This window comes from Rhea americana, unplaced genomic scaffold (genome assembly GCF_003343005.1).
Source record: "Rhea americana isolate MKP2758 unplaced genomic scaffold, rheAme1 scaffold_45, whole genome shotgun sequence".
Lineage (NCBI taxonomy): Eukaryota > Metazoa > Chordata > Aves > Rheiformes > Rheidae > Rhea > Rhea americana.
In genome coordinates this window covers 1,047,943-1,063,365 of record NW_028186590.1, presented here as the reverse complement: position 1 = coordinate 1,063,365, position 15,423 = coordinate 1,047,943, and the positions used below count along the sequence as shown (strand labels likewise).

The 15,423-nt window shown below is 35.8% G+C and overlaps 1 protein-coding gene across 1 annotated transcript in view; it reads right to left on the bottom strand.

Annotated features, from left to right (window-relative positions):
- The window catches only part of ADGRB3 (adhesion G protein-coupled receptor B3), a 465,451-nt gene that overhangs the window by 85,031 nt on the left and 364,997 nt on the right, over nucleotides 1–15,423 (bottom strand). The window contains exons 17-19 of the mRNA XM_085316023.1: nucleotides 15,231–15,357; nucleotides 13,473–13,576; nucleotides 10,142–10,244 (exon numbers count right to left, since the gene is read on the bottom strand). Of these exons, the coding sequence (XP_085172149.1) occupies nucleotides 10,142–10,244; nucleotides 13,473–13,576; nucleotides 15,231–15,357 (334 nt within the window). The remainder of the gene's footprint in view (nucleotides 1–10,141; nucleotides 10,245–13,472; nucleotides 13,577–15,230; nucleotides 15,358–15,423) is intronic.

Sequence of the window (15,423 nt, the reverse complement as noted above, 5' to 3'; positions counted from 1 at the left end):
CTGACACATTGGGGAGTTTGTTTTTCTGTATGGCTCATTTAAGATTGTTAAGGATAGCATTCTCATTCTAAGCCTTCACTTAACTTTAAGTGGTATTTAAAGAATAATAAACCCATTTAGATGCCCTAGTTTAAGGAAATTATTTAGTAAATACAAGATAGGTTGACAGTGTGACTTTTTATGAAATAAAATTCATAGAGCACAGATTATATGCCATGCTACTAATTAGAGACAGCTATGTAATCACTTACTAATGGAACAACACTTTGTGCCAACCTTATTCATACTTCCTTCCAACTGCTGGACTCCTTGTGCCAGATATCTTTCAGTTTTCTTTAGAAGATAGATAAATTAACATGTTTTCCATCCTGTTTTTAAACCCAGAAGTCTAATGCAAACTGAACTTTCTTGACATTTCAGAAATTCTATCAGTTTTAACAGCTTGAGGCCTTTTTATTATAAACATTTAAGTTTCCCTACAGGGTTCTGAAAATCTCACAATTACTTTCATTAAAAATATCCATGATTATAGCCAAATGCAATGTTTCTTAAATTTACCTTTACAGTTTTCTTTCAACAATTATTCTGAGCATAGTCTTCTATTAAATTCCACAAATTATTTGTCCACAATGTCAGTTCTATGTAAATTTTGACAAAATCATCAAAATGGAAAACCATTAGCGCCTAGTTACTGTCAAATTTTTCAGCACCAGGTTTCATGCCTGTAGTGTGACTCATTCAGGCGTAATGCAATCAGCATGTACGTCCACAAAAACAAATACAAAAACGTCTTTTTCTAGCAACTATCTAAAACTAGAGGCCCTACATGCATTTTACAAGAGCATCAGAAGTATCTCTGGGTACATAATTTTGGGCCTCTGGCCATGTCTAGGAGCTCCTTAACTTAGCAATCTGAGCACCTCCCTCATGACCAAGTCCTGCTGTGATTCGGAGACCTAACAACATCGCCTCTTCTCTTGATGTAATAAATATGCTCAGACCATACTTGATGAAYACTAACTTCAGTGAGTTCAGCACAGAGTGATCACATTTTCTTACTTAGAAAGAGAAGGTAGAAAAGGACAGAATTTGTGTGACCATCCTTGGCTTTCCATCTGATTTTAGCATCTGCCTAGACTGTAGAGAACACAGATTCACGCACTTCTTTTCCACTTCCCATGAAATTTCACTTACCAGTGAAATTCAGTTTACTGAAGAACTACAAAGTAGGAATGGAAAAGAAACTCTATAATTTTCTTATTGAAACCTGGCTACTTACAGCCAGGCATAGAAGATTCACAGGGAAAGAAAGAAAGAAACATGAGATTTAGTCCTTGTCCCAGCATTATTTTTTTTTTCTCTATTCTCAAATATAAAATGAATAAACATTTCTGGATGCAGGCACTGGAACCCAAGCCTTGACCTTAGCACCTGAGAAAAATTAACATTTTATGGGAAGTTAATTTCAGCTGTAATTTAAAATCAATTACAAATTAAACAATTTAGTAAGGTACAGGTAGCTTAACTCACAATTGCTGAGGGCAGAGTCTCTTGTACTTCCATAGCTGTTAGTTTTGGCTGCTCAGAGTATCCTGGACTAGCTTGATCAAGTCTGGTAAAACTATTTTTTTTTTTTTTCCCCACTTGCTGCAGAAGCAAGAGGGACTCAAGCATAAAAAGTGAACTGATTCACTAGCAACCTCTGTTTCCAGAATCGTGTGTACTTCAGTGTAAGCAACARATGCAAACCCCATAGTTCCTTTTCATATTGGCTCTTAAGCCAGCTCTGAGCCTGATTCTGCCAACTTCTGCTGACATAATAATAATTCTAAAATTTCAAAGTAAAAATAAATACGTGACTAAAGAATACTTTCACACACCAGAATGACAGGATTGAGCCCTATAGCTTTCACAGTAAAGTAGAGAGTGTTAAAGAAGACCAATCATTTTCTAGTTTCTAAATAGACCTATCCAAGAACCAGATGAATCCAACAGTCATTTGCCTCATAATACTCTCATTAATTTGACAGCAAGTTTACGAGCCTAAAAACTCTAACCTAGGAGAATACAAGAAGCAAAATGTAAAACTGCACAGTTGAACTTCAGTGTATGTCATGGTTAAACTGTACCATATGCTCCTGAATACATGCAGTCACAAGAGAGCTTGTAGGGAAATACAACCAGAATCCAGTACAGTAAGTAGATAATCTTTCACACCAGATTTATGTTACAGTTCTTTAAATGACAGTCTTTTTTTAAAAGACTTTTTGTTTTGCGACAAGTTTCACTTTGGTACATAGGAAGAGTAATGATTTAATACATATCTTATTAAGTGATGAGATTTCTATTGCATTTCTCTCAGGATTGCATTTTTAATGTATTACTTTACCAGCTATCTTTATCAAAGATATCCTACTGTGTTTCTGTACATGTGTTTTAGTTTATGTTGCAAATGAATTCTGTGTCTGCATTCTAAGAAATGGTAATCCACATGGGAAAATCTCTACAGGAGGTTCAAACTTCACCTTAGAATAAAAATAACCAAAAAGCTGAATTCTGGTGTTGTGGTGGTTATTATTATTTAAATCATTTACCCCCCTGAAGTCTATTCCTATGGTATCTTAAATTAAAAATCCTTTTTATCATTRAAACTTAGAAGTGTTTATCGTTTCCTCTCTCTTAAAACTAAGGTTATATAATAAAAGTCATGAACATTTAACTGTTTGTAGGCTGATTTACTTCACATTGACTGCTTTTCTACTTCAACTGGAATTCAACAAATAAACTGAAGAGAAGTGGAAAGAAGGCGTGAATCCCAAAATAGCTGCTTGAATCATCAACAGATTGTCTGAAATGATTCAAACAGGTGTTTGTGAGGGAAWGAGCTATTTTCCTCAGGGCTGTGGGGGTGAATTCCAAAAGGAAAAAAACAATTCTAAACAGGTCTTAAAGSAGAAAAAAAATCCTTCATTTGGGGAACAGCAGAGGGTCATCTCCGTAGAGTCTTTCTGAGTTATCTTCTTTCGCACTGAAAAAGGATAACAGAAGTGCACATGCCAGCATCAAGCCTCTCACCACAACCAGGGATAAGGGAGCAACAGTGSTTGCTGTGCAATATCCCTCAGCATGCACACACACGTGTTTTTGTGTGGGTCGGAGGGAGAAGATCCTCCCTGGCTGAGAAGCACTGGAACTGGCACTAGCRTGACTCACGGGTCAGACACAGTCCCAGTCTTCCACAGGTAAACCTTGGTAAAATTCTAGATTCCTGAAACAGTACTGCTTCTGCTTTTAAAAATAAAGCTCTTTAAAATAAGCTTCCACAATATTCTTGTATCTTGTATCACCYAAAGCTGGTTGGGTGAACCATCAAATGGGTAAAAGATTGGTTGGATTGTTGGCTTAATCGGTCACACTCTGCATGGAGGCAGACAACAAGCAGAGTACAGGGCTCTATGCAGGGACCTGTTGTTTAATGTCAAGGACCTGGAGCAGGCAACGGAAAGCTTGCTCATAAAGTCTGTAGATAACACCAAACTGGGGGGCATCCATTGACATGCTCAAGGCAGGGCTGCCGTCCAGAGCTGGACAGGCTAAGGTAAGGGCGAGCAAGAACTTCACAGAATTCAGCAAGGGCAAATGCAGAGTCCAGCACCTGGGATGGAAGTGCCCCTTGCAACATTACAGGTGGAGGACTGATGGGCTACAGAGCTGCACTGCTGCACTGCTGGGGTCCTGGTGAGAAGCAAGCTGAGCACGAGGCAGCAGYGTGCCCAGCAGCATAGATGATCAACAGCAGCTGGGGCTGTATCAACAGAAGCASAGCCAGKAGGCAAATCAAGGGAAGAGATTATCCTCCTCTACTCMGCACTTGTTAGACCACATCTAGACTACAGTGTCTAATACAATTGGATCCCCCAATGCAAGGAAGATGTTGATMAACTTGAAAGAGTTCRAAAAAGACCACCAAGATATTTGGTGGCTTGAGCACATGCCTTGTGAGGACAGGCTCAGGGAGTTGGGCTTATTCAACCTGGAGGAGAGAAAGCTTCAGGGAGATCTAACAGCAGCCTGCCAGTGTGTGTACAAAGGCCACTAAAAAGACTGAGCCAGGCTCTTCGCAGTGATGTGTGATGGATGACACACAACGGGCAAAAATTGGAACACGAAAGGTCCAGACCAGATATATGGAAAACTTTCTTCACTATGAGGACAGACAAGCAGCCAAACAAGTTGTCCTAGGAGGCTGTGCAGTTTCCACCCTTGAACATTTTCAAGATCTGACTGGATAAAGCCCTGAGCAACCATAGCTGACCCTGCTTTAAGTAGGAGGTTGGACTAGATGATCTTCCAACCTGAACAATTCTGTGATCCTAAAATAGATCAGAGCTCATAAAAGGTTTAGAGGATAGAAGCAGAGACCGCAGGCTTCCAGTTTCTGCCCAGTCTTTTTCCTGTAACCCTCTTAAAATCAAAATGTCTGGTTTGTTTAGAAATAGCAAACTGAATGATAAAGTTGATGTATTTTGAGAAACAGACTGGMAGGCACTTTTAAGAAGAATGTTACCTTCTCCTCTGAGGCAAGTAACAGTAACATGAATGACAATGTTTACTGTTCTTGGGTAAGAAAGACCTGCTCCCAGAGGTTCTCTTGAGAATCTAAGAGTAGGTAGTTAATTCAACTGATGTTAACAGGTTTTGTCAGAATTTGGCACGGTGAAGTAGTGTTGCTTAAATGGGCCTACTCCTTTAATAGTTATTCAGCTAAGTGAGCTCTTCTCCATTTAATTGTTTCTGAGTTCCCAAATACACAGCAGTTAACGGGTGTGTGGCACAGTGCACTCTGTTGACCTACTTATTGGTAGGTTTCTGTGATGGCTGATCCATATCAGTGACTTTCTGAATCAGCTATTCAAAAAGTTATTGCACACAAAGAGATGAAAATCAGCAGAGAAGGTGTTAATGTGGCAGCTGGGTATTGGCAAAAACATAAGGACATATTCAATCAAAGTGGGTCGTATTCCCCTGAAGTTCTCAGGGCAAGATCTGAATTATGGAATGCTACTGCTTGGGACATGAAATTCCCTACTTCCTCATTGATTTTCCAACACACCCTTAATGCTGTGTTAGCATCATTTTTCTGTTCATTCCATCTGCTCTTAAGGTCTCCCCTGCTGTTTCCTGGGAGATCTATTGCCACAATGCCTGCATCTGTAAGACAGTGGCAGATATGGGGCAAAAGACAGCATGGTTGGAGGCAGCACTAATACCACCTGAGCATTTGCATGSCTATCAGGGGAGCCCTCCACGCACTTTTTCTCAAAACCTGAGGAAGCCCTAATTACACAGTCAGCTGCTTCACAGGGCTATAGGAATGTGAAACTACAGCTCTTCAACTCTTTTCCATATCTATTTGTTTCTCTCAGCCTAAATCTTTTATTCAAAAAATAAAACAAAAACTAAAAAACAGAACAAAAAGAAAACTACAATGGAGTTACTTCTGTGCAGTCAACCTATTTAATGAAAATTCTAATCTTATCGTGTTCAAAATTTTAGATTTTTTTTGCTTGTTTACAATAATTTTATCAGAACTAGTGATTATTTATGTTATGTGCTTTAAGCAGGTGGTCAAGGGGAGCAGATTGAAAATTCTTGCTGTACTCATAACTTTTCAGGTATAGTTTAAGACATTAATTTTAAAATCTAACAGACTGGATGTTACAATTTAACAGGGATGATACAGAATATCAAGGTGGTAAGGTTGTTACTATATCTTGCTTTGTGCTCTAATATTTTCCCTTGTCTTCCCTTGGTAGGCATACATAAATCTCACTAGGACTAAAAGAACATACAGGGGCTTACGACATTTCTAAAAATAAGCCTGTTTTTCACAAGTGACCCAAACTCCAGCAATGAACTGCTAAAYACACTCAGAAACAGATAATACAGAAAATAATTAACTTTTTCCCATCTGTATAATACATTCTATTGTTTATTTTGTTTATTTTAAATTCAGCTTTGTTTTCTTCACAGAGAAAATATGTAAACAGGAATTGTTTACATCATACAGCTAATGTGTTCTTATTTATGGCCTGACTGTGAACAAAACAAAGTATTTTCTAAATGGATATGAAAGGAAAAAGAAGTTATGAAAAAAATCCACATAATATTAATCAATAACTTATTGACAATAGAGAGTCTRGTCATTAAATCGGTACGGAAGCAGGATCAAGATTTATAGTTTGAGTGTCAAAAGTCCACATATAGAAGAAATACAACCATTTTTCTTGATGGCAAGAAGAACATTAGGAAACAGATAATATAGAAAGAGTTACATTACTAAGAGGCATACTCTGAAATATCTATCACTGATAGGTATTTCCCCAAATAAACTGATAGTCTCTTCAAAGTAAAAACATACTGCTTGTGTAGATGCTAGGCTCACCTTGTAGTATTTGAGAAATAACATTTAGTGGAGCAGGTAGGTTATACATGAAAAAYGGTATCCTTCCTTATTTCAGGAGATTTAATTTCAACATTCAACATAATTTGGCTGTAAAAGGACTACCTCCAGTGTAAGAGTAGCACTACAGGTCTTCTCAAATTTAAATAGAGTTACATAGCTAACATCTAACACTGAACAAGTTTTGCTTAAGAAAAGAAACCAAGAGTCAGAAAAAAAATGCTAAATTAATCTGCTTCTCATACCTAGTACAACACTAATTATATTTAAAGAAGATGCATATTTAATTTCATAATATTCTGTATACTTAGCTTTCAGTGACCTGTATTTCCAAACAGGATCTAACAGAACAGAAACCTTTCATATACTTCAATGCTTTAACAAGACTATTAGTTCTACATTTGGACAAGTTTTGGAAAGCATGTAGAAAMCAGCAGAACATTTCTCAGCTGTGTCCTTCATGCATAACACATTTGCCCACTTGAACCAAAGAGAATGCAGCTTTCAAAGTCACTCAGTCTTCACTAGTTCTTCATACACAAAAGAAGCTTTTGTAAAAAACATCAAGGATATACTCAGCCTTAAAAGAGTAGGGCTAGATCTAACATGCTAAGTAGCTATGATGTACTTAGAAAGGAAATAACAGCAAACCCACACTTATCCAGACTAAGAGAGTCAATATTTTTTTCCTTGTCAAAAATGTCAGTGTGTGCACAAAAAACGAAGCATAGAAATTTCCCGGAGATGGAATAGCTTTGAAATGAATAAAAGTAGTTGGTACAGTGATTAATGCAGACAGAAAAACACAAATTGCAAACAGAGTGACAATATGCTGCCTGTTACAAGCACATCTTCATTATGCTTAATTTACACACTGCCCGAGTTTAAACTGGAATTCAGCTTTGACAAGATTACAAGTACCCCATTCTCAAATGGAATATACATACATACAGACCTGGRAAAATTTATACTCAAAAGCTATACCAAACCAGAACATAAGAAAAGGAACATTATTCAACTTTGAATATCATCAATATCATATGRAGACTAACTAGGTGCCCAAATACTATTGGAATAGTACGGGCATAAGAATGAAAATAAATAAAAAATCAAACWTGGCATACCATCTCTCTCTCATTTTCTCTGACATTTTACAAAATCAGGACTCATCTTTTTTGCCACAAAACAACTCCTCAGTCTTTATTCAGAAAACAATTTCTGCTGAATTGAATATAGCATTGTTCTTGATAAATTATTCACTAAGATTTATCCCAAAACTTTCCAACAGACTCCAAAACCACAWATTGTTTTGATTTTTAGAGAATAATACAAACTCAATAACAAATCTAAAATGTTTTTCATCTTAAACCATAATTATAGGCATAGATCTTCTTTCTAAGACTCCCATTTCCAGATATATYTTCCAACTCAGCAAAATGAAAAAAATCCTACAGATGTCGGTATTGTCATTTATATCCATGGACTCAAAGTCAAGAATTGACTTCTGGTCTTATGTGAACTTTGAAAATAAAGAATAAAGAATTCAGAACTTTAATTCAAACACATCTGATGCCAAAAAGCATCTATACTCAGAAAGATATGTAAGGTCATGCRTAGGCATCATTGATTCAATTTGACTAAGTATTTGCTAAACACTGGCTTCAGCTGGCCATTTTGTTGATAGTGCATTCACAGGTTACTCCCTTGGACCTACAATATATTCACGTGCCACTGGACATAGCAATAAAAAGACTTTTGCTCTGTAACAACCAATATCTTTCTTGTTATAAAAAATTGTATTATGCCTTTGATCCATTAGAGATACTCCCTGGCTAGCAGCTCCCTGGTGGTACATACATCGAAAGCAAAATGTGTACTCAAAAAGAAGACATGTGTAGTAGAAAGCGGTATCTTAAAGCCATTTTTTTTCTGGTCATATTCAAAATGCAAACTTTGTGATGCCCTGTTTTCTCTGTTAATTACTTCCTCTGAACATCTCATCTTACATTCTCCAAAATAAYTCAGTATAATACCTCTGTACTTTCAGAAGTTCAGGAAGCAGAAATGAGGGAACTCAGGCCGATTAAGATTCATAAAAACAGGCTGCATTAAGGAGTATCTTAGTTCAGAGTTCCCAGAATCAAGCACTGGAATAAGACTGTCAATATATTTAGGGAGCATGTTACCAAATACAGCCTTTATGATGCCCTGAAACCCTGATTCTRCAGCTGAGCATCTTCCTTCATCCTCTCTCCTTCCTGTTCTTTTCAGCTGTGGAATCTGAGCAGTCTTCTACAGTGGCAATATACACAGCAACTTTCAGCTGCTGAGAGACATTCTCCTTGAAATTCATAATAAAGTAGTGCATACAACTATGAATGCTAGTGCTGAAATTCCAGAGAGGCCTAACCCTTCTTCTGACTTCCTCTCTTACTGGTACTTTGAAACTGCTTGCACATTTCTGACTTTTTTCCCCTGAATTTTCAACTGCATAAGTCTTGATAAGTCTATGGGAGTTATATGTGTTCCATCTGCAAATCTATATTTTCTACATTTTCTGCTTTATACACTTTCAAAACTTTAAAGTGTATCAAGAAATAAGTTATTTTTAATAATTTTATTGTTATGTGTGGTAATTTTGGTTATGTTTTTCAAATTACAAGATAAGTGACTCCCATTGAATTTAAGAGACTTCTAGCAGCTAAATTTCTAAGTACTCATTTTAAAATAATAAATAATTTGTTATAGAAATGCTAGTAATCTTATAGCAAAATGATGCACTTTTATTTCATTCAATACTGAAAAAATTAACATGAATAATCCCAAGTTTAATACAATGAATTCTGTGATTCTGTAATAAGGAATGACATCACTGATATTTACTTATCCCAAAACTTAATAACGTTCTATCACATACAGCTCTATCCAACAATTATGTTCTATTTTCTATTCAAAGCTATTATGTAGCTATAATTAATTTTAAACAACTACTTATTATCACTGCTAAAAGTTGCCTAGCATCACTAGGTACTGGGTGATGCCTCAAAACACTGACACAGCCCTGCTTTCCAGGAAAGGGAAAAACGATGACTATGTTCAGAAAAAGTCTGAGAACAGATTACTAAGAAATCAGCAGTATATCACTAMGTAAGGTTTGCAGGGTTATTACTTGCATGTACCCACATCAATCAGAGATTTAGCAGTTCTATAGCTGTGCAGGATCCAGCCAGCCTTATTAYGACAGTTCTGTGTGTGCATGTTTTCAAGAGTAGTACTCTAACTTCTAAGTAATTTCTACTTCCCTTTCGAGTACCAGTGTATTAATAAAAAGACAAAAACACTGTAGCACAATCCTGTTACAACTATTATAATGAACCAGAATTTCTGCTTTTGATGTCTCAAGTCTTTGAACTTTTTTGCTTTGAAATTTAGTTATAAAACATACAAGTCTACCACAGAGAACACAGCTTATCCAGAGGGAACAATACTGAAAGGGATTTTTGGAAGGGAAAAAATGATTAAGAAATATATTAAATATTTTCCTTTGTCTGTTAATATTTTACCAAAAGTGCCAAGTCCTATGAGTACAGGACTAAACAAATGTAATTATTTTAAGATAAACACAAATAAAACAAAGATATCAGTATTTAAATGCAAATTTTATACAACCCATCATACCTTATTATGCGTCTGAGTTTGTCCAACCAGAATAAGAATATTTGATGAGATAATAGACAGGCAGAAATTGATTAGAATTATTGACCTCTCAGATCTGATGTACCTGTTGAAATAAACAAATAAAGCRTAATTTTTTTCTGAAAGGAAAGCATGTAGTAAAGCATGTGAAGCTTTAATGCTGTTCTTAGAAATACTGGAGACATTCTAAAAGGTAAGCACTCTCAAGTGCTCAAAGAGAGTTTCAGTGAGCTATCACATTATAAACATAGGAACCACGACATTTTCATAGATATTCTGCAATTCTCTCCTAGTATTTTGGCATATTTTAGCAAAGATTCCAGCAATGCTTCTTTTTAAAACTGTTGGTAAGATCGTTCTGACATCACATTGATAGTAACAGGATTCCATGCATTCATATCAGTAATGTCTAACGCTCCCTGCTCACCTCTGTGACTGTCCACAGCTAGCATTGCACAGGTACAGCAACCAACTTCAGCAGAACTATGATTTTTATGAACAGAAGATCTGTTCCACAATGCATATTTAAGATGTAGGCTAGTTTATGACACTGCTGCATTGCATTCTTAAGCACATTATTGGGATAACTATAACATTAATCTTGAAGATAGACCACATTTACAAAATAATTTGTATGAAACGGCAATAATATTTGGAGGCAATATCTTCATCTTCATAAGACTTAGTGTCAAACATAGCTAATGTCTCTACAGAAAGTCATTAATTATTGCAGTGAGAATCACACATTCTCTTTTGCCAGCTTACTGTATTCATTTTACCAGTATGTCTAGGATTAAAAAGCTCAAATACTCTTATCACCTATCTCCTTACAAGATGCAAACATTCTCATTTTGCTTTTCATGTGCTACAGCCCAGACAGAGAACAATGTTTCAAGTCAAGTACCTTACTGACCTGAATTACAGTGTTGCTAATCATTAATGTTGGCCACGAAAATAAATGAAAGTTAAAGGTGACCAGTTCTTCTGAAAACCACACCATGTATTTATATATCCTATGGTCTATGTTACATATTTCTTAGTAGAGGTTAGTTAATATTCCTTTCTCCTCCTTAGTTGTACACTCAGGCAGACGTAACAAAGGGTGCTGCACCCATGAGAGATGCTGAGCTTTGGACACAAAATAAATTGTAGTCCTTTCTGCTCACCTATGAAGTTAAGTAACACACATTAAATTTTCAGATAAGAAGACAGAATAACCCTGATACTAAATTCCACATTTTTCCTAAAAATACAACTATGTAATTAAGGCCAAGTCTGTGTGTTTGCACTAGCCTGTGTCTACTGAGATATTCATTGCTCTTGATGYACTTCAGCCAGATCCTGACACTGAGCATCCAGGATCTATAAGGGATCTTAGTGGGTAAGAGTTGGGTACATAGAGTGCTCTGGAAGACCAGGAGCTCATAGCATGGGCTATGAGCCCTTGACTCAGCCTAGGAAGACGTTAGCTTTTCTGCCACTTCACTAGTGTTAGCCCTTCTTTACTATTGGCTGGTGAAAAAGGAAGAGGAAAGGGGATGGGGAAGAGGAAGGGAAAGGAGGAGGGAGAGGGGAAGAGGAAGGCAGAAAGATGAGGGTAGGGGAGGGAGAAGGGAAAGGGGGAGAGAAAGCTGTTTTTTCAACCGATATTTAATCTATTTTTCAGGTTTGAATTTTCAGTTGAGGAGGCAAATCAACAAACCACAAAAGAAGGCTAATACAGCCCTTCTTCCTTATATCACTTCTGTGTCATATAATCTTTTATGAACAGACCCTGTCATTTAAATGGAATGTGGATGTTCCAGTATATAAAATCAGGCATACGGTAAAAATGACCAAATTCTATCCCCATCTCTCCTCAATTTATAAAAATTAGCAGTGGATCACATATATAAGTGCCATTGCCTATTTTCTCCCTGTGCAAGATGGTGGGTTATGATGTGCTCTCAAGAAACTTTTTTGATGAAAATTTTAAATGAGTTAAATGACAGGCCACTCAGTGGTCATTCTACTTCTAAAAGATCTTGCTGATAGAACACTCGGATTTGTCTGAAATATCTTTTTTTTTTTTTTTTTTTTTTTTTTTTTTCCAGCTGGATGCAGAATGTGTATTAGGTCCTTCAAAATATATCACATATCCTTTTCTCAGTTTGCAAGTTACCACAATGGAAAAGACCACTTCCACTGAGCATGATAGACTTTCTATTCAAACGCTAAATATATCATGGAGAGCAAAAATAACACTATGTTCTTCAGAAGATGGGAATTATATGCTGAAATACTCTTGTTCTCAGCTTCTTTGACAGACAAGAACTGGTAATTCTTATACTCTTTCTGTTGTAACTTACGTAACTAGATAGTCTGTATTTGTTATATACATGTCTGATTCTGTGAGTTTCTGTGGCTACATAAGAAAGAATGAAAGAGAGAAGTGCATAAAATTATCAGGCTGTTTATATTAGTATTATATTCTAAACACAAAATTTTACTTATTAATTTTACATTACTCAAAAATTATTATTTTCTCCCATTGCAAGTTTCTTCATACTTGCTTAAGAACTTCTTTTATTACGGAAAAAGACAAAAGATTAGCCATGTTCATTTTTGTTTTTAATATTCATTACTTTATGTGACATTTCCTTTCATTTTTCTGTTTCTTCCACACTAAAAATCACATTATTTCCATCACTTCTCAAATTCATTCTCTCTGTGATCGTTTATTGCACTTTTTATCCCATCTAATACTTTAATATAGAAAAATCATGGTGGAAATAAAGCCCATTACTGGAATGTACCACCACACTATTTGAGACTACTCCAATTTGCAGTCTTCAATGAAATTTACAATAGAATTTCATAAACTCTTACTCAGAAGCACAGTTGATTGAACCTCCCTATATCAGAAACTTGTTGGACTTTGATACATCATTTTAATCAAATAAATATTTCAATTTACAATGTAAATGGAGGAAAAGCAGTTCAAAAATAGTTCAGAAATATTACATCAAATGTAATAATTGAGTAATAGTTTACATTGTAGAAGAATCCTGTAAAATGTTTATTTTTAATGTATGCCTCACTGACAGAGTAGTATTATTCAGACTGAGGAGGGAAAGAGAAGAGTGGGCTATACTGTTACTAGTAGGCCAAGAGAGAGAAACTAATCAATCACATCAACAGATTTAACAATTGAAGCATGCCATACATTTTGWTTTTTTCACCAGTAAGAAATCTATCTAATAGTCTCCTTAACTTTTAATTCAGCTAAATATAATTATATATTCACATACAACTTTATAAATCCATTACATACCTCCATAGTGCTGCATAGACAACTGCTAGGGTGATCAAGGCCAAGCATGAAAGACCACTGCCTACTATTAGGGTTACTGAGGGTGTACCAGATGATTCCATGATCTGTAGGTTACAAAAAATAACCATGAAGGAAAACCATCTTCCAGAAATTAAACCACTAGGTCAAAACAAAACAAAACAAAGAACAATGAAAGCAAAATGATTATATCAGCCACTCTATCACAGATAGCTTCACTAATATTACTTATGAAGCAGACATCAACTTAATCCAAAAACTGATCCATGTACATCTCTGAGATTTGCTAGATTATTGATACACTTCCCAGAGGCTTTTGAGCTTTAAAATGTCTAATAATACCGGCATAATATTGTGCAAGATAAAGCAGTAATATTACAATGTAACAGGAGACTATGACATTAACACAAGTTTAAAGTACTCCCTGGTTAGTATTAATTAAAAGATGTATTTCTTCTGAGAAAGCAATATTTGGAATTGTGTATTAAACAAACAGCTTGGTTTGACTATAATATATTAAAGATCATCAACTAATTTGTCACAGAATTTGATTCATGCTTCCTGCAGAATTACCAAACTTTCTGACTTTTAATAACTTTAACTTGAATCCACTATTCTCCCACACTTAATTTTCTTGGGCCTCTGATCATCTAGAAGGAATGGCAAGGTATGTATAGCAACAATAGCACAAGTCTTCACTAAAGAAGTTGGAAATCTAGAATCATTTTGTCTGTATTCGGTGTATTAATAAAAAAGGAAATAAATAAATAACCTCGAAAACAAGCTAGCTTTCTATGCCATTAAAGAAAGTATTACTCTCAGATATCAGTTAAGATCTTCCCTTTGTGTGTACATGTTCTAAAACTGACATGGTATTTGCTAACACATATAAAAAGATTTAGATGTAAAAGTTTGAAAGGATATTGTTCCTGTTTAAAGCCTCAGGGGTGTAACGCAAATTGCATTTTATCAAGATATCTTTTGTTACCCAAGGAGATAAGATTAATATACTTTTAGGCCAGATTGTAGGCACAAAGTAGCATTTTATTTCAACTACTTTCTTCCAAACTGATCTACTTTTCTGTAGAAAGATTCTGATGCTACACTTCTCAAATCAGGAAGATGAAATTATTGTCTTAGCAGGATAACTTCACAAATATTTGGGGTTTTTAAAGTTATTTTACATTCAGTAATACTAAGAGTGGTTTCTTACGTACTTGATGTTCCTTCTTTCTTGTGAGAAGTTTAGTATTTTTCTTACATCATATCAAYAGACTTCAGAGAATATCTGTGCTGAAAATGTCCAATGCAGATCTGCAATCTGTTTAACTACAGTATCTAGGGTTTTCATACCAAGAGCAATAATAAAGCCCTGTACTTTTCCCTGAAAAGGCTTGCAGCTTTTAAAAAGCTTGTCAAGTTTGTAATTATTCAATACAAAAGTTTTCAACACATTTGCATCACAATTAGACAGCTTTATCTGAAAAATTCAGAGTTTGAGGAGRTGCAAAATTCACTAGGATTTAGTTATATCAGTGAATCTGGAATTCATTTCTCTGAGCCACTGTAGACACCAGGAAACTAGCAATATTTGCCTACCTGGAATATTAAAGAATTYCTCAATGAAACGTCTGAAATATAGCTGAGAGGAAAGCTTGACCAGCCCCACCCCCGCACACACAGACACAGATACTACTGCCTTTTGCATTAAATCTGTTTTTTTCCCCCTTTGTTACTTACTATTTCTCTAGGTTGCTGAGCCAAAATGGCGAAGGTAGAGAGACGATCACATAAGCATTTTGTATGGGATGCATCGGTAAGCACAGTTTTACATCCCTGGGTGGACCAGGTTCCAAAAGAGTCGTTCCTGCAAACAAGAGAGAGAGAGGGGAAAAAAAAAAGGGGAAAAAAAGTATTTCTGCTCTTTTTGACT